This window comes from Poecilia latipinna, unplaced genomic scaffold (assembly GCF_001443285.1).
Source record: "Poecilia latipinna isolate Pla-1442-1.1 unplaced genomic scaffold, P_latipinna-1.0 Scaffold268, whole genome shotgun sequence".
In the NCBI taxonomy this organism is placed as follows: domain Eukaryota; kingdom Metazoa; phylum Chordata; class Actinopteri; order Cyprinodontiformes; family Poeciliidae; genus Poecilia; species Poecilia latipinna.
In genome coordinates, this window is record NW_015112884.1 from 1 (window position 1) to 19366 (window position 19366).

The following is a 19366-nucleotide window of genomic DNA, read 5'->3' on the forward strand; positions in this document are numbered from 1 at the left end:
GCTCACTGAAAAAGAAAGTTAAGTGCCACCAGTGCAACAAGTGAGTCTATAGCCCTCAGATGGACTTATTTGCAAAAAGCAGTTTCAGTGAAAGTTTACTCACACTTTCCTGTCATTCAGAAGCATCCCATTCATTGTTTCAATGGCCCGATTTGCAGCCTCCTGAGTCTCAAAGTGAACAAAGCCATAGCCTTTTGATCCCTTCTCATCACAGACAACCTACAAAAATCCAGATAGTTTGAGTCATGCTAACAAAAGAAAATTTATACAACAATTTTCAAAGAAAAAAAAAAAAAAAGGCCTACCTTGCAGGATAAAATATTGCCAAAGGCAGAGAAGGTATCATACAGCGCCTTGTTGTCAATGGACTCATCCATGTTCTTGATAAAGATGTTTCCCACACCGGACTTCCTGAGACCTGGGTCACGCTGAGACCACATTATCCGAATGGGTCGACCCTTAATGACGTCATAGTTCATCGTATCTAAGGCACACTCCGCTAAAAATAATTTTAAAAAAATTAAAACATGAAGGAAGAAGCATCAAAAATAAGCCACAACTACACATCAAATGCAATACTGTACTCTCTAGCAAAGGTTTTCTAATCTACAGTCTGTCTTTGCTCAGTTTAACAAAATAATTAAGGGCATCCATGTATTAAAGCATAAAAACAAGATTTCTGATGAATATTCATATTTTCTTTAAGTTATTATACATCCAGGGGATTTTGAATCAACATCCAGCTGTGTTTATTCACATTTCTGTAGATATGGATTAGCAAGTCCATCACCCTGCAACTTTTAGATGCATCATTTCTTAAATGAATGCCTCATTATCATGCCTATGCAGCACTGATGATATGCTGATGAAGGAATTTGGCTATAAATAGCTAAAGCAGGTAAATCTCATAAAATACAGAAACAGCAATATGAAAAATAGTATAAATATAACTTCTTTGCTAAAATATTTAATTGTGCCACTGTTTTGCAACAATAAAGGTGGATGTACCGTCAGCTGGCTGCTGGAAGTTTATATAGGCGTATCCTAGGGATCTGCGGGTGATGATGTCCCGGCACACGCGGATCGACATGATGGGTCCAGCAGGAGAAAACTTCTGATACAGCATGGCTTCTGTAACATCAGGGTGCAGGTCCCCGACATACAAAGAGGCCAGAGGATACGCTGGACCACTGCCATTCATGTTGCGTACCAGCTGGATGAAAAATTAGTAGGGGGTTATAGAGAGTAGAACGCATTGCTAGTTTACTTTAGGGAAACTATTGCATGTTTTACTTCTACTTCAGTATTTCGTAACCTTACACTCAGTGACATTTTCACACCTGCCATTTCTAAATTAGGTTTGTTCAAACATTTGAGTGGTTCCAAATAGAGATTATCTTAGCAAAAGGAAAACTAATTTCATCTAATGTAAATTATGAAAACTGGGAGTTGTGCTTCGCTTAGAAGACAAATATAGTACAGGTGGACCTCAAGCTGGAGCGTCTCCATAAATGTCAATTTTGGTCATTTGAAACAATAAGAGATGCTCACACTGAAGATGCATTCATCATTACATTTCACACATTTATTTCTGCTAATTTGGGCCATTAAGGAAGAGCTGCAGTCTTGACAGGAATGTGAAGAAAACCTTATTTAACTTTTTTAAGTAGAAGCACTTAAAAAGTTAAATAAGGTGAACACCTTGATTAGTCAGTGCTTCGGGAGGAAACATCTCACAGATGTGTTCAGGACGTGGGGAACAACTGTTATATTTCTTATATTAAGCCACTCCTAAATCTCAAGATGTCAGAGGGGGGAAAAAGGATGTGAATGTTGCTCGGTTGTCTAAAGTCTGCTTTTGAGATAAAAATAAGTTTTGCATTGCACTTGGAAGTTAAGGCCCAGGAAACTAGAGGAAGAGCAAAAAAGCACAGAACCCAAGTTTTGCTTAAACTTGTCTAGTTTAAAAAGTTTCCACACTGAGTGGAAACTTTAAACAAGCATGTTTAGTTTAAAGTCTGTGTGAAGACTTTAAACATGACACTGGTTTATGCAGCAACAGTGGCTGCTTGTGTGAAGCCACTGTTTTTTCTAAAGTCCAAACTCGGCAAAGATTTCTACCACAAGATCTTACATCACCTCATACTTTCCATCGAAGATTACCTTTATGGAGATGCTAGACGTGGCATCTGCACACACTGTCAAACACACCAATATCAGGTTTATTAAATATATCACTGTAGTTGATTAATAAGCAAAATGGTCTTACCCAATAACTCATAGTTTACTTAATTGTTTTTGTTTAATGAATGAGATATTTCTAAAACTTATATTACCACAATGTGTAGATGTTTTAATTTGCTACATTTTTAAAATATAGAACTAATACATATTTTAAAACAATGAGACAAATTTCCGACCATACCATCCACTGAAAACATGTCAGAGCAGCAACTTTAAGAACATGCCTTGAATAGCATAATATTATTATGGATTAAGACAAATATTATGCCAATTCAGAATACAGACTGTTTTTCATCTAGTAGTGGATATTTCATACCAACCATGTATTCATTCTAGGGATGCACCAGTAAATTAGCCCCAATTTTCTTAATTTTGGTAGATTGGTGGATACATGTAAAGACAATCTTATCAACCACTGTCCTTTTTTGCTCTGCTGTGAGAGAGGTTTGTCTGACAGACCTACTCACCAGTTCATGTCTGCACGTTTGACAATGGTCACCCCACTGTTGCCAGCTCAGTTAATTTCTTGCTATATTTAGCAACATTTCAAACACTAAAAATTTAGGAATTGGCGGCCAGGCTTCTTAAAAATCAATAGACCAAAAAACTGCAATCGGTGCACCTACAGCGACCGATCTCCTCCTGAATCCATTCTGCTGCATTGATGTAGTAATTCATGCAGGACCAGATAGTTAGTGCATATAGCAGCACAGACACATCCTTTCAAAGAGCCAACATTTCGGTATTGATATCCTTTGTTCAATTTGGCTTATGATTCCTAAATATAAAGTTTTTATTGTGAGCCTTAATCAAAATAAAACTATGTCTCTGTGTTAAGTGGAAGCTTAAAACAGAGTAATCTAGATCTATAAACTTTTTTTTTTTTTTACTGAATTGCTGGAACAAATTAACTTGACTATATTCTCACTTATGTAGACACCTCGGTATAAATTAAATCTAAAGCGAATTCACAAAGATTTGTTGAATGGAGCCTTTTTTCCCCACTCAAAATTAGAAACGTTTTGGTAACATTAGGAGGATTTCACATTAAAACGTAGAGCGCTAAAGAAGCAATCTGATACTCCGTAGTAGTTAAACAGTGGAAAGAAGATTTCCAGCTTAAATGTTGATAAAACTATTCTCTTAACATAAAAACGGGGAAGAAAAGACATTTAAAAATTTTATGATGTAGCTAACGGTACAAGCAACAATCATAGAAAAAACATTAAGCTAAAACAGTCGTTAGCTAAATTTCGTTACCCCGCGTGCGCATCACGCACTGAAAGAAACTAGCAAGGTTCTACAAATAAATACAGCTTAACGTTACAAACTAGATAAACTTACATTTAAAACGAGGATGTCTTTTTATTCAGCGCAGCAGTTTGTGAACACTTTCCACGTGAACCTCAGCTTGTTTTGATTTAATTAGCATCTCCGAACACCTGCACGCTTGCTCCGCGCAATGTAATTTCAATTAAGACGTGAGAAGGCACCGACAGAAAGGACGTCACATTCCGCGATAAAAACTAGATCTTAGCTTAGTAATAAAAATACATGCAGTTGAACGAGTCCATATATTTAAAGCCACGTTTGATACATTTAAAAAAATTAACAGGACTTTGTGAACAGAAATAAAGACGTAATTTGCCTCTTATCTTAAACGAAACTTTATTTCACTGAATGGTCTTTGACACTTTCCTATTTCTTACATGTATAGTGAAACTAGAATGGTTTTAAGATACATAAACACAAAGCTAGAATTACACCAACCATTGTTTATCTCCATTTCATCACTGCTTTTTTAATAGCTATTCTAAATTTTCACAACCACGTGTGTGCACTGGGTAATAGACTGTTACAGAAGCAAATTTTAGCCATAAGACTTGTCAGTAAAAACAAAGCAAGTAAATACCTGATATACAGACAGGCTTCGTTCCACATTCACTAACTGCATTTTCATCAAGCAAAATAATGAACTGACATAATTTTTTTATTTTTTTTTTCCCCCCAACAAAAGATTTCAATTTATTGGAGCATTGTCAGAGTAAACAGACCGCCAGCTATAACGTGGAATGGTGTCTTCAACTACAGTAATGTGGAATGTAGTGGTGATACATGGTATTGTGACACTGAGCTTCTTTTCACCTTCTAAAACCTGATTTTTAGAGGCAATTATTCCCACCAGCTATCTTTAACAGCCGAGAGATTCACCTGGGTAAAAACTGAGGTCAGGGTTTATATTTTTGTGGTCTAACTCGTTCTATGAGATTTTAAACAAGCAGATGCTGCTACCTTAAAAGGAAAAAAAATGCAGGAGGCTGCAAGAGAAAGCCAGGCACAAAAGCTTTTTTGGAGAAAACAACCGCTTTAAGAGGAATATTTTGCAAGCAGGGTTGATACAGTGTGGCAAGACATTTTCAATTAACATCAATAAAAGGTTACTTTAGGTTTTACATACAGATGATAGTCAATCTTGCAAAATACATGGAACCACATTTACGCATACAATTTTCATTGTACTGAGATCAAGCAGCACCAGAACAGTGAGAAAACTACAATGACAATCTATACTTAGTTCAAAAAACAATAAGGAGCACTGCTGTTTTCAAGATGCCTAATAATGTGGAATGTCTTATGTCTGAACAAACCTATTATGACAATTTACGGGGTCCCTTAGAACTTGAAAACTGAATTTGTGAACATGATCAAGGAATATTACACCAAGATGTCAGTGTCACAATACAGCCTGCCTCCTTTCTGTATGAGCCCACAGCAGAATTGCAGTTAACTGAATATAGGATCGTACGTGTCTGGAACAAAAACAAAAGAAAAATAAAAAAAATAAAAAAAATATTTTGACGGTTGTGAAGCAAATGGAAAGCCTACCATCACAGTGTTTGGTGGAAATCAACTGCCAGTTTAATTACCATACAATAAAACCTGTAAATATCATGAGGAATCACAAATAAGAAAAGTAACAAAAAAAAAAAGGGATGAAAAATGCACACCAAACTAGCTGGGACAAAGGAAGTTGGAAGGACGATTCGAATTCACAACACCCCCCTCCCCCCCAGAAACACACACGCGCGCAATCATTTCACACTCGCTCGCACTTTCACGCTCACTACATACAGACCTACACACGAAGCTGACAAAAACAACAGCAACATGGACTCACTAATCAATACAACATGTTTCCACAAAGTGACTGAATCTGCTAACAACTGAAAATTACCCTGTCACCTCACAGTGAACTGAGAGGGGTAAACTAGTTGGTCAGGAGCAATTCAGGCTGCTTGTCATACAGAAGTGGGAGGGGCTGATGGAGTGGAGGGGGGGATGTATATAAGCTGTCTGTGTTTAAGATAAGAGTGTAGGTGGATTAACAGTGCAATTCCATTAGTTTTCCCCATCTCCGGTCTCTCCCTCATCTGCCTGGTTTTCTGATGTCCACAGCTGAGGAAAGAAAGCAAGAGAAAAGTTATAGTAATATTTGTCAGGAAAGACATCAAGATCACACAGGATATCCCAAATATGGAACTCACAGTCAGGTTGTCCCTTAGTAGTTGCATGATCAGGGTGCTGTCTTTGTAAGAGTCCTCGTTCAAAGTGTCGAGTTCAGCAATTGCTTCATCAAATGCCTGATAGAACAAAAAAATTAAAAAATCCACAAAAACAAAACTTAGACTTCCACAAATAGCTGGTCTAAATTCCTCTGATTTATATACCATCTCCAAAATGTAAAATTTAAAACTGATCGTCAATCAGTTTGCCATAGTCTTACATAAAATAAAAGACTAGAAGTAGATTGTTATTAGGGTTTGGCACATACCGTCTTAGCCAGGCTACAGGCCTTGTCCGGGTTGTTGAGGATTTCATAATAGAAGACTGAGAAGTTGAGGGCCAGGCCAAGCCTAATGGGGTGTGTTGGCTGCATCTCCCCCTTGCTAATGTCAAAAGCTTGCTGGTACGCCTGCTGGGAGTTATCCACTGTATCTGTATTAGCAGAAAAAAAAATGAAATTGTCGATTATTCACAAACTTTTAAAGTAGACCTGAGAGCAGCAAAAAAAAGCAAAGAAACTAATATGCTGTCTAAGCACAATACTTTAAAAAGTTTACATAAAAAACATCTCAAACGCTAATGTAGTATGCAACTCAAGTTATGAGACGTTTTGTGTTTTCCTTTGATTTCTGTTAAGGAAATATTACCAAAGTAAAAAAGTGACTGAATTTTGAAGCAGAAAAGATTCTGTTAAAAGAAATGTTCCAGTTTGACAAAAAATGCAATTGTTTTGTTGAAACAGACTTTTGAGAATCAGGATTTTCATGAGTGTTTTAATCATCTTTCAAATCCCTATTTTTCAAGTCAGGTTAAACATTCTTACACATAGCAATGTTGAAATAATATAATTACCCTTCTTAGACTCCCCAGATGCAACCTCAGAAAGGTATCTATAATAGTCGCCTTTCATCTTCAGGTAGAACACCTTGCTCTCAGCAGCAGATGCGTTGGCAATGAGATAGTTGTCCAGTAGCCCCTGAAAACAATACATGAGATAACCAGTTTAGAAACATCCCCTTGAACACAAGAAAGGGCACAGTTCTCACAATTAAACGCTTACAAGCACATCATGGCAGATTTCTTGCAGTTCAGCTTCTATCTTCTCCCGGTATTCACGTGCCATCTGCTGTTTTTTGTCATTGCCCTCAGTCTTCTGCTCGATGCTGGAAATTACACGCCAGGACGAACGACGTGCCCCAACCACATTCTTGTAGGCCACAGAGAGAAGGTTACGCTCCTCATTCGACAGCTCTGCGCCTTGCTCTGTCACTGACTTCATGGCTGCAGCCATGTCATCGTAGCGCTCAGCCTGCTCAGCAAGCTTGGCCTTCTGTACCAGGTCGTTCTTATCCATTTTCTAGACTGGAAAAAAAGAAGAGGTAATGTCAAGAGCTAGATATGGGAACAGTACACATGGGTAATCATATTTTAAGGTGGACAGTTCACATTTCTATGGAATAATTATAACTTTCTGTTGAAATTAAAACAATTTGCTAACTCTATAATTGTAGAAATCATTATGTTATACAGAAATGATGTATAAGTTTGAACTGGGCCCCCTGGCAACTGGGTCAGCCATACACATCACTAGCTAAGGTTTAGCTGTTAGCTCGTTCGTAGCGCTCCCCAAACTTGACTCTTCTCTTACATCCCTAACCTGATGTCTGCTCACTCGTCAACATGCACAAGTGTAAGGTGCTTATATTTAACACTCGTGACTGTTTTATTGGGCCAATATATTTCAAATTAATCCCCCAATCTACAAAACCAACCGAAGCTTTCCCGAGTCAGCCTTTAATGCCCTCCCCTGAGGTTGCTAGTAGCGCTAGCGGGCTGCCGTATTTAATGGCCCAATATTAACACTATTTTGACAAATACGCCAGAAGTGGTTTAAGTTTTCTATTAGATTACATTTAAGGGTGTGTCCTTAATTGACTAGAGAACGCGCAGAGAGCTAATCTGTCGTGATAACGCAAAGCGAATGGAGAAGCTAACAGTTGGCTAGCTACCGTCGCCTGGCTGCCGCTGCCTTTCGCTAGGCCAGTGGAGAAAATTTCCACGGCCACGTTAAATTATTTAAAACAAGAACGGGACAGCAATGATTCTTCTTGTGGAACTGTTAAACCAGACGAGAACAAATCGTGGCAATTCGGTGAGCTGCGTGAACGTTTTAACGTATTTTCCCCAGCTGTAAGACTCGGCCCGCCCAGGCTGCCGAGCCTGTCAGAACAAAGTGTCATGGAATCCGACCGTCGGTTAGCAGCTAGCCTAGCCTCTCGGTTATGATGGCTTCTCAACAGGATCCAGCCGCACACGATGAAAAACAGCTCTTCTCCCGCCGAATTACCAATGAAAAGGTAGTGCTATCGTGCGATTTTCAGACGCGCTAGGTAATTACACTTACAAAATTGGTGACTTTTTATCCTGCTTTTTTTGTCGTTTTTTTCACTCTCTGGACGATTCAGCCTCCGTCCTCCGTCTCGCTCAGCGTTCAGGGCAGTACCACTTCCGCTACACTGGCACTTCTGTTTCCTCCTTTCTCACCACACATCTGCCTTACGTAATGCAGGCGCCGCTTTTCTGCCGAAGATAAAACATCGTTTACGAAGACTAAGTTAACTTATTTCCGTTTCAAAACGAGTAAATTAGCCTGTATGTATGTTTTTAATGTTTTCATACTTCTTATATAATCTGTAATAGATCTTCTAGGCCTCGTACTGAGATAGAACTGATTTCTAACTTCAGAGTGTGATTGCAAAATTTCTCTAAGCATGAAAGTTTGTTCAAATCCACATAATTAAAGTCTGTATGTTATTAAATTAGACTCTTCTCTCTTCTCCTAAAGCGTCACCATAGCGAACATATCATGTGACTCTATTTAGTACTGTCTTCTGCATCCTCTATCCAAGGTGTCCAACCTGCTCTAAAGCCGCAGATGGCTTTTTGGGCACCATACAATGGCTCTTAACTTTAGCTAAAAATGATAAAGAGTCAAGTTAATGCTTTTAAATATAGATATAATAACAAATGCGGCTTTTTGCAGATTTTCAGGTTTTTCCTTGAATAATTTAATTGAAATTTCATGACATATTGGCACTAAAAGTACCAATATTTTTACTTTTGTTCCAATTTTCTTGCCATAAAGTTGAAAGCAATGTGCTCTTTCATAAATATCAAGATCCCATGGAAGAAGAAGTATCCATCCTGTTTTTGCAAAACATAAAAATAGAAATAAAATGGTGGTATGCATATCATTCATGATAAACAGCAGTTTCAAATACTTCCTACAGAGTAAGTACCTAGTTAAGCTATGAACCTAATTTGATGTTAATAAAATATGTGAATAGGCAAATACTTTTTATCAGAAAAGTAAAATGTTTGGATACATAAAGCCTCCCGTTTTGCTTCATGTATTCATCATTAGTGTTGATGCAAAGCAGGCTTCAACTCTCCATATCACACTTCACACCAGAACTGCCAAAAGTCTTAGTATCAATATTTAAATACAAACTATTTAATTTACAAAAACTACATTTTATTACAAGGCAGCATATCTTTTTTTATTTCTCCTTTATGTAGGTAAAGCTCGCTGAGACTTTAATTCACTCCAACACTAACCAATCAGATGTCTAAAATGTAATAATCATCTGGGCTTCCCAAAAACTTTAGTAATGTCACAGCATGTCAAAGTTATAAGAAAATGAAAATGTATATTATTTTAGCATTTAGCTAATATAAATAATTTTGCTAAATGGACTACCGAAATTTGTCTGATTTAATTTCCATGAGAAAAAATTATGTGTTCAGTGTTATACAGTTTTAACTGTATAATTACACTTAACATTACTGTAAGGTTAAAAGTCAATGCTGCATTTTAAAAGTAGTAATAATTGCTGCTGTCCCGTGTTTAATAAAGGACCGCATTGCATATTTCAAAACCGTACATTTAAACCACTATATTTTTAAATACAGAATCTCCTACCAGCTCATTCTAAGTCACTCCACATTTTACTAATCTCAGACTTTATTTGTTCTAAAACAGACAATTAATGTGACAGAAACAGCATTCATTGAGCTAAAAAGTCTGTTTCCTTTACTTACTCAGTAATATCCTGGCAGCTAAAGAAAACTGAATTGAATTTTTTTCCTGCTCACAGCTGAGGAGGCAGCGATCCTTTTGACTAGGCTCTCTGACAATAACGCATCCAAGGATTTTAATCTTTGCATCGATTTTTCTCTCTGCAACACCTTTATCTGGCAAAAAGGATGAATCCATGAAAGCAAGGCAACCTGTAGTGAGTGTCTTCTGGTGTTTATGTACCATTCAAATAAATAGACAGGTAGAACAAGTTTGAGGGTGATAGAAGAGCTGAGAAACACTTTTTTACCCTTTTAGATTGAGATTGTGAATTTTCCCGCCTCCAGGACGATGTGGACCCCGAGGTGGCAGCAGTTCAGGTGACCAACAGTGACATTTATTCAAGAAATTACCTTTTGAAAACTGTTCAGAGTCTGATTATGCAACACTTGCTGAGGTGTTTTCCACTTCTTTTTTTTTTCTTACTGTGATCCTTATGCAATAAAAGGATTGAGTATGTGATCCCCTCAAAACTACATGTGTCACATTCTAGACAGCATTATGACATTGGTGAGACCACTAAGCTGGGCTGTTCATTAGGCAGTCTGGGCATGTATAAAGAATCTAAAGAGCAGATGTGACCTTTTTCAGAGCTGCCAACATGTCTGATGTGTGTCTGCCTGAGCGCATTCGTTTAATGTGAGAAGATTTCCCCCTGACCTGGCTGCTGTGCCATCAGCTGATGGCTGTGTCCGAAAGAAACTGCATACCTCCATGCACATTTCAACAAAATCACAAAAATAAGCAAACAAGACTTTACTGACATGGGTAACATAGAATTAATTACATGCTAAGCCTTGTAAAAGTATTCACACCCCAGGGACTTCACCTTTTGTCAAACTGGTACACAAACTTTAATGTATTTCATTAAAATTTGATGATAAAGTAGTGCATAATTGTAAGTAGAAAATAAGTACAATGACTTTCAATATTTTTTTTAAAATAAAAATCTGAAAAATCTCTACATTTCTATTCAGCCTCCGTGAGTCAATTCTTTATAGAACCTTCGTTTGTTGCCACTATAGCTGACAGCTTTCAGGGTGCATTTCTCCCAGCTTTGCATATGAAGGGAATGAAAGTTTCGTTTATTATTACAACTATTGCTAAGCTTTGCCCAAGTAGGCTAGAGGTCTGGACTTTGACTGGGCCATTCTGACACAATGAAAATGCTTTGATGAAGAAGCTCCAATTGTAGCACTGGCTGATGCCTTCACAGAGTATGTGCTTTATTTTTATTCAGGTGACTCAGTTTGAATTATTCTGAATGCAACTGGGGTTATTTGATGTTATTGAAGGGTTTCTGAATAAAAGGGATCAATGCTGAAAGCTATAGATTTTTTTATTTGCATATGTTCAAAGCCATCCATCATTATTTTCCTTGTCACTGTAACAACACAAAATGTAGAACTGTTCAAAAGACTTTGAAGACAATGAACTAACACCAGTGTCTAAACTCACCTGCATGTATGGTCTAATGCAATTTTATTTATTATTAAAGAGAAGAGAAAGACAGAGCCAATCCTTTTAGCACTTCAGGCTACACAACATCCCAATGTTATGTTTTTGTTTTCTTTAATTTTTTCTTACAGAACAACAATATCTCAACTATAACAGACGAGATGTTCTGCAAAGGTGACACCAGCCACTACCTACGATCCAACCTGGACCGTGTGAGGCTGAATGGGAACCCCATCAAGCTGTCGGGATACCCAAATGGTTTCATCCGCCTGCAGTCTCTGGCACAACTGACACATAAAAACGCACGATTTCACTGAGTGAATGAGGGACAAGGATGAAAGACAGAATAAGAACAATTTGGCTGATTAGTTTTGAGATGCATTTTTATACTATCATGACCTCAACCATACAACATCTCAAATTATAGATACAAATATTTTGTTCTGTTACTTCAGTAGTATTCATTGTCACTTAAATCAGTCTTAACCTCAAACATACGATAATATTACGCTAAGATAATTTTTATTTTTTTTTTGACTTAGTATTTACAGAGTAAAGCCTGTAAAAGGAAGGGATTCTTCCACCATCTTTTTTCGTCCAGAGCGTCTCTATGCTTGCGATTTAATTGTGAAACCAGTGAGGGAGTTTGAGTCCAACAGTGTGTCCTTAGGCGACTCTTGTGAAGTCTGACCATCATTCACTTGGCTCCATGTTGATCTAGTACGAGGGGACCGTCTGTTATCTTCTGCTGGTACTGCCGCTCTGATTTTTTCCTTCTGTAGACATCGTCTGTTAAGAAAAAAAAAACAATGAACACATGAGAAGTGAAGTGTGACCTTCTTATGGATACAGTGAAACACTTAGCTGACTGATACTTGGCATCCTTACTTCCTAGGGTGTTTAATGTGGAACAGCAGGAAAAGAACAGGTGTTACTATTCATTAACAATGGCTCTGTTCCACTTACATGACCCAGCTGCAGTGACAAACAGATTCACTCACTGCAGCATATGTCGAATCCAATTTCATATTTGCTGTCTTTCTGATACTTTTTATATTGATTAGCCAGATTTTTAAAAAGAAAAAAACCTTTTTTTTTTTTTTTTTTACCTGCACATTTTCAGACACAACCTCATTACATAACACAACATAAAGGCAGTCACCAGAATCTGAGGAATAAAAAATGAGTTTTCTCATAGAAAAAAATAAACATTCCTCTCTATCTTGGAGAGGGCTCAGAGTACAAAAGGATAAAACACTGTTTCATTTTTTTTTTAAATCAGAAGAGGCTTTTGAGTCATGTTAGTTTTCCTCAAACCACATAAGTGAGAACGTCTGTAAAAAAAAAAAAAAAAGAGTGGTTCGGCGTTAACAGAGGTGGTTTAATAACTGGTTTATTGCTTTTCATCTTTTCATTTATTCTGTTCTCCCAGGTTTAGGTGTAATCACAGGTGCAAAAACAGAAAAAAAACTACTAAAAAATTATTATTGACATACTTGGTATGAAGTTTATGTACTAGAGAGGTAACATTTTACACCACTGTAAGATATGCAACAATATCTGTTGTATGTTCATTCTGTTCAGACACAATCTGTAGAGCGGTTCTAATTACATCCAGTTATAAACAGCATTTGTTTGAGCAGTAATGGTCTACTAATCATTTTTTGGGTAACCAACTGTACAGAATTCACCTGCAGATAACTCTTATCTTGGCTGATGCAAGATTTTTCATGTTTTGCTTTTATTATTAAAAAAAATTTTAAAAATAAGTTTTTGAGGTGCTACACAAAATACGAGGATGTTCAATATTTTGGTGGATGAGTGAATGTTGATGCAGTGATCAGGTAATCAAATTTTAAAATTAGGATTTTATTTTTTCCAGTTCACTGCACATATAAAAAGTGAAAGCTTGTACATTTTCAGTCTTTATACACAGTAACCAGCATCATCTTCTTTGATGCACTTTGCTTTGAGCTTGCTGAGAGATGGGAATAGTGATGCACTTCGAGAAGGATGTAGTTCTTAAAAGAAATCCACTTTTAAATTTAAGGCATGACGACTCATTATTTAAAACCAAAATTAAGCCTTTGGTCCTACATAAAACAATAGCACATGTAGAAGAAAATTAACACTGGACATCACTTTGAATACACCATTCCCTCAGTAAAACGTGGCAGTGGCAGAATCATGCTGTGTGGATACATTTCATTAGCAAGGAATAAAACTCTAGAGTCTAGATAGAGTTGAATCGAAGATGGATGAAGCTAAATACTGTAAGAAAGGCTGCACATCACAGANAATAACTGCAAATATACTAAGGCTGTGTAATAATATCGATATTGCGATATATATAGATATTTTCTTTCCAAGAAAAAAATTGATATTCATCCGCAAGTATCGTAACATCCAACTGTCACCTTGCTCACTCACTGCTTGCTTTGCCGGAAGAGTGATTAGGTCATCAGGCGTAGAGTGATTCCTTCAGATGTTAAGTGTCAAGGTTAAAAAGGTATCAAACTATTCAGAGCAGGGTACTTGATGCACTTTATTTACTTTACAAATGCGTGTAAGCTACAGTTTGTACTGTTTCAATTAAAAGAAACATGTTTTCTGATTCATTTTGTCCAGCTGTCGACTTTAAGTCTGTGTCCATGTCCAACCAGAGTCAGGTATTGTGTAGTTGGTGCTTTTAATCAGTTTTCAGTTAAATTAATTCAATCCAACTCTATAACGGTCACAAAATGTCACCAAAATCACTCTGTCCCTCTAAAATCTTTCAGAAAATCGCAAAAGTGTATTGAATTGTATCGTTTGCCGAATACCACAATAGATATCGTATCGTGGGCAGAATATCGTGTATCTTATCGTGAGATTACCGCTACAGCCCTAAAATATACAGCCATAAACGTATAAATACTTCTGCAAGGAAGTGTAATATTGTGACTACAGTAAACACTACTAATCAATCAACTGTCTTAAGATACAAATCTTTTATTTAGATGATTAACTGTAATATGACAAGTGGGACAAGTTGTCATTTAAAGAAATCGAGTTTTGAACTGCTAATGCTAACACATGCTAACCCTCCCATCAAGGTTAAACGTACATAAGAACTTTGTGTTTACACTTACAGACTTTGTGTTTACACTTACAGAAAGTTTCATGTCCTATCCTCACGTTGATCATGATCCACTCCATGACTCCTCCAATGCAGAAAAAGATAGGTAGGAACCTGTACGCCCCTAGTCGTTGTTTCCCAGGGACAATACTGAGCAAACCTTTTATGGTTTTACTTCTGTGAAACATCTCGACGAACAAAGCTTGTGTTTCTCCTCCCAAACACTCCTACAACCGCGTTTTCATTAGAGCGGTTGAAAACGAAGAAGCAGAGGAAGCCACCTTTACTGCGTCCTTTACTGACGTTACGAGAGCAATGATGAGGTGCGCTCGTTTTAAGAGTCAGATGAGATAGGCGGAGTGTGTTGCGAGCTACGGACACGTCAGGAAAGAACAGTGATGGCGTTTAAAACGAACGCACCAGGAAGGAGTTTGCGACATCCGGGTGTGCTGCGCGTGAGTGAATTATGAACTGGTTCACGTCTCACTGGTAATCTAATTGTAAGAAGGCTCCAAGGTCATAGACCCTGTTTCTGTACATACATCAGTGTGGTAAATTACATTTTGCACATATAAAAACATTAGCTGAACTCCTTTTTAATCTAAAATCCAATAATTTCTTAAAGGGTCATAAAAGCAAACAACCTCATAATTTACAAGTGTATCTTAATAAATCGGATGAAATATAATAAAAACCTGAACTTATCCCAGTAATTAAATTTAAACACAACAAATGTAACTCACAATTGATGATCTGTATTTAAATATTACATAAAACCAGTTCATGAGGAGGGTTTAGAGAAGTTTATGCTTCCCTCTGCTGACAAGCTTTATGGAAATGATTTGATTTCCAGCAAGACTTGTGACCTGCTCACAGATCCTCACACTGTCAAAATAATCAGCACCCAGTTCAAAGGCCACAGTATCTCTGTACATTCCTGAGAACTGAAGTTTACCAGAACTGATAATGCAAGCAAGGTGAAGGCCACTATTAAAGCAACCTGAGGATCTTTATCAGCACAACTCCCCATCAGAGAGCTGCGCTGTGCTGGCATGGAGCCACAGTGTGTTGTGGCTACATGCCACAACACACTGATCCATGCAAAAATTGTACAGTGCATAAACACACTTTTCAGTATGCTGACTATTTTTGCTTTTTAAAAAGATCTTATGTAATATTCTAATTTGAGGAACAAGATGTTCTGCTTTCAGAAGCAGAATATCTTATTTTTCCCAAAGTTTTTGTCCAAATTCGGAAAAATAAACTCGAGACTGATCAGTGTAATAAATATATATTCACTTTCACTTTCCTCCGTTGCTTTTTATCCCAAACATAAAAAATATTTTGCATTTAAACACACTTGACATCTATTTTAAGGTAAAATATATAACACACATTGACACCAAAACAACAAACAGCAACTTATATTTTACTTAGAAATCATACTGTACTGAAACAAGGCATTATTTTTATCCAATGAGAGAAGAAAAAACATTTTTAAAATTGCCTGTACCCTTTTATGAGTTGCAACTCAAGATGTCATTGATAAGGGAAAAATCTTAACAATAGAGCTAAATAATTAAAATGAAATACACAAACTGGTTTATTTTTGGCAGGAATAATCAAACACATAACTGTTGACATTATGACAGAGTATCATAAAGTGCACACAGCAGATACATAAATTATACATACACAAGACACATGCATCAACTATGAAGGGGCCTAATTGTACCGTCTATGGGATCTACAGGGGATCTAAGAGACTAAGTCTAATTTTACTCACCAGACGTCTACTGGACAAAACATACAAGTTACAGAAATTAGTTAGTACACTCCACATCAGTGGAGGGAAAAAATTTTTTGCAAACGAAAACGTTTTCCACAAAAAAATGTTTTTTAAACTTGTTCCTACAAATTGAGGTTTTAACTGAATTAGTGTTAGAAACAAAGATCTGCTACCAAACTCAGGCAATGTGTCTCAAATAACTGCATCACTTTTATTACTTGCTCTTTTTCAATTCTGGCCAAAATTACCATGTTTTTGCATCATTAGACATGTGGAAAACACCTGAGATGTTTTGTAGACTCCAAATACTCCAAGCCAATTTACATGCGGGTTGAGCTCAAGAAATATTTTCCTTAAATAGCTTCGCATATGATAAATTTATATTTTTAATTTACTTTTGCTGCATGGACCTTGCTATTAAGCGCAAGCCTTCTCTTATATAGGACAAAACATAAAAAAACAGCAGTACATTAAAACAGAGGACGATTTTTTCTTTTTTGCTTTATAATGATTTACGGAATACAAAGATAAGTCTCACTGTAACGTCCCAGCAACAACTGCTGTGCCGTAAGTCAGTCTTCGACTTTGTGAGCTGGTCTACAGAAAGTCCAGTGATGCTCCACGGTGTTCTCGTTTGCACGCTCACTCATGTGGTGCACCCGCGTGTTCCTAATAGTGAAGCCTTGTTTCATTATGTAGTCCATGAGGTGAACTCTTAAAGACACCTCTTGATGATAGTCACATGGTCCAAAGGTGAAAGACACCTGGCAGTCTCTAGTGTCCATCATGTGTTTGTTCCACTTGGTAAAGTTGTTGGAAATGCCCTCTAGCAGGGCGTGAACCTTTGTTGTTATGGTCAGCTGTGTAATAATTACCGCAACAGGGTTTGAGTATTTCGACAGTTTTCGGGTGCTAGAGAGCTCCACCACCTGCTCAAAGATATCTGGGGGGTACAGCGGCTTGGGGTCGTTAAGGCACTGGATCAAAGGTTCAATCTGGTAGAAATCTGCCTCCTTCCTCAGCAGGTCCGTTTCTGTGAAATCAACAGGAAGGGTGAGCTCGGACGTCCGCAGGAAGTTCAGGATGTACCGGAAAAGGGTTCCATCGCGGTCAATGAAATAATTCCCGTGGGAGTCACGAGCTGTGGGGAAGTCTCCCCGGAACATGGCACCGAGCATGGAGTCTGGATAACGCTGGAGGGTGGATAGACTGGTGGTGTAGAGGTGGCCTCCCACGTTCAGGGTAATAGGTGTAGTCATCTGTCAGGAAAAATACACACCAACTGCAATTTTGAAAGTTTTTAACACCGAAAAAATGGACTTCATTCAACTCTTACCCTATGGCCCCAGTCTCCATTATCCATTTGTAGACTAATACCCACAAGGTCCGAACCAAAACAGAGAAGGATGGGATTAAAGTTGGTTTACTTTAACTTTACCTGTGAGAAAAGAAGAAGGATGTGAGGCCCAATACCAATAGACTGCCAGGTCAAGTTAGAGATGGTCTTTAGAAGTCAATCAAATTGTGTTTTTCACTATGCAAGTATGTTAAATTACATCATCAGCCCAAGCAGAGTGACCCAGAAAATTGGTGGTGAAACTGATTTTTTTTTTTTTAAATCATATCACAAACAAAGAGTAAAAATTTAAAAAGACCCTTAAGAAAAATGTGTCTCAATTAAGAATAATATGTAAACATCAAAAATATGGAGATATGTTTTCAAAATGCTATGAACAAACACTTACTGAGCACAAATATCATGAACTATTCTTAAAGGAAAAGTGGACTGTAAATATTAATAACACCAAAAGTGTTTGTAAAAACACCATAATGAAATAGTCTCATGTGGCTTGCCCTGCCAGATGTACTGCAAATTTTTCTCTGCAGCACTGGGCAGTAATGCTGATGTGGCTAAAGCAGGTCAGGGGAGAACACATGAAGATGGAATCCAGCACTGCCTTCAGTATCAACCTCTTTTATAAATCTCTTTTCATCCAAAGGATACAGATTCAGTTATTTCATTTTAGTTGCATGAAACTAGTGTTGAGAATTAAGGAAAATCTAAGTGCCACATTTAACAAGGCAGCTCGATATGATGCAAACCTTTATAATATTCTCCGTATGAGCGTGGATACAAGTCAGCAGAAAGCATAGTCTTACGAACATGATAATGTGGGTAAGCAGCATATTATTTGGTGCAGTATCATAATACATTGGCTCTTTACGTATAAAGCTGCACACTAGTATTTTTAATGCATTTGCTGGGACGAAAATTAAAGAAGCTTGGGAAAAGTAGCAATAAGCATCTCTTTAAGTGTGTTTTAAAGTTTAATTATAAATCTTTGCAAATTAATCGTTCATTTCGCTTTTTTGGCCATCAATAAAACACGAAAACAAAACCGAACATATTAAACCCAACCCTTGCTAGCCTAGCTCACTGCTAGTTTTTAGCTAACAAGCTAACAAAGCTAGCAACCCATTAAACTAGCCGCCGTTACAAATGAGCTCAACAATTGGATCAGAACCGAACTAACTGCGGGCATAAACGGACCGCAATGAAGCACAGCCTTACCAGCTCAACTTTAGGGCTTGGTAATATTTTTTCTCAGCCAATAAAAGCAGATTGGGGTCAGATTTTAACCGAAGACACAGGCGGTCACTGATGATGCTGCACTGGGGCAGCTGTGGTCGACTCCAGGATGCAGCCAAGGCGGGTGAAAGAGGGGAGGAGGTCCCGCTGAAACTACAGCCACATCTGCATTAAAAACACAGCACTGGAAGGGTTACAGGCGAGACGAGCGGAAAGGGACACCCATCACACAGATTTGGATAACACTTCCGTTTTTACACAGTCGCAAAAAACACGAAACTGCATAACTGAGACACCAAACGACTATTTGATGAGGCGCAGACAGGCGAAATCCCGAGTTTGGAGCTCCCACACCAACCAACATGGCTGCATATATATATATATATATATATATATATATATATATATATATATATATATATATATATATATATATATATATATATATATATATATATATATATA

At 37.5% G+C, this 19366-nt stretch overlaps 4 protein-coding genes across 5 annotated transcripts; all 4 read right to left on the minus strand.

Moving 5' to 3' along the window:
* Nucleotides 1–84: 84 nt before the first annotated feature.
* LOC106947998 (embryonic polyadenylate-binding protein-like) lies at nt 85–4161 on the minus strand. Its single transcript, XM_015033393.1, has 4 exons — nt 3589–4161; nt 1009–1213; nt 306–499; nt 85–219 (listed from the first exon to the last, which is right to left on the minus strand). Exons 2-4 carry the CDS (start codon nt 1199–1201, stop codon nt 100–102), a joined length of 507 nt encoding a protein of 168 aa, XP_014888879.1. The 5' UTR covers nt 1202–1213; nt 3589–4161; the 3' UTR covers nt 85–99.
* Nucleotides 4162–5570: 1409 nt separating this feature from the next.
* On the minus strand, nt 5571–8325 carry LOC106947997 (14-3-3 protein beta/alpha-1-like). The gene is made up of 6 exons (XM_015033392.1): nt 8213–8325; nt 6869–7170; nt 6661–6784; nt 6077–6240; nt 5790–5885; nt 5571–5700 (listed from the first exon to the last, which is right to left on the minus strand). Exons 2-6 carry the CDS (start codon nt 7160–7162, stop codon nt 5644–5646), a joined length of 735 nt encoding a protein of 244 aa, XP_014888878.1. The 5' UTR covers nt 7163–7170; nt 8213–8325; the 3' UTR covers nt 5571–5643.
* A 3088-nt stretch (nt 8326–11413) lies between these two features.
* Nucleotides 11414–14952, minus strand: uqcc5 (ubiquinol-cytochrome c reductase complex assembly factor 5). Its single transcript, XM_015033394.1, has 2 exons — nt 14557–14952; nt 11414–12193 (listed from the first exon to the last, which is right to left on the minus strand). The coding sequence occupies exons 1-2, from the start codon at nt 14708–14710 to the stop codon at nt 12102–12104; spliced, it is 246 nt and encodes an 81-aa protein (XP_014888880.1). The 5' UTR covers nt 14711–14952; the 3' UTR covers nt 11414–12101.
* Nucleotides 14953–15933: 981 nt separating this feature from the next.
* On the minus strand, nt 15934–19238 carry kctd6b (potassium channel tetramerization domain containing 6b). Of its 2 annotated transcripts, XM_015033395.1 has the most exons (3): nt 18884–19238; nt 17648–17749; nt 15934–17570 (listed from the first exon to the last, which is right to left on the minus strand). In XM_015033395.1, exons 2-3 carry the CDS (start codon nt 17672–17674, stop codon nt 16884–16886), a joined length of 714 nt encoding a protein of 237 aa, XP_014888881.1. In that variant the 5' UTR covers nt 17675–17749; nt 18884–19238; the 3' UTR covers nt 15934–16883. The 2 variants fall into 2 exon arrangements, with proteins under 2 accessions (XP_014888881.1, XP_014888882.1); XM_015033396.1 differs by lacking the exon at nt 18884–19238 and having other exon boundaries at nt 15934–17593; nt 17648–17739.
* Between the last annotated feature and the right edge of the window lie 128 nt (nt 19239–19366).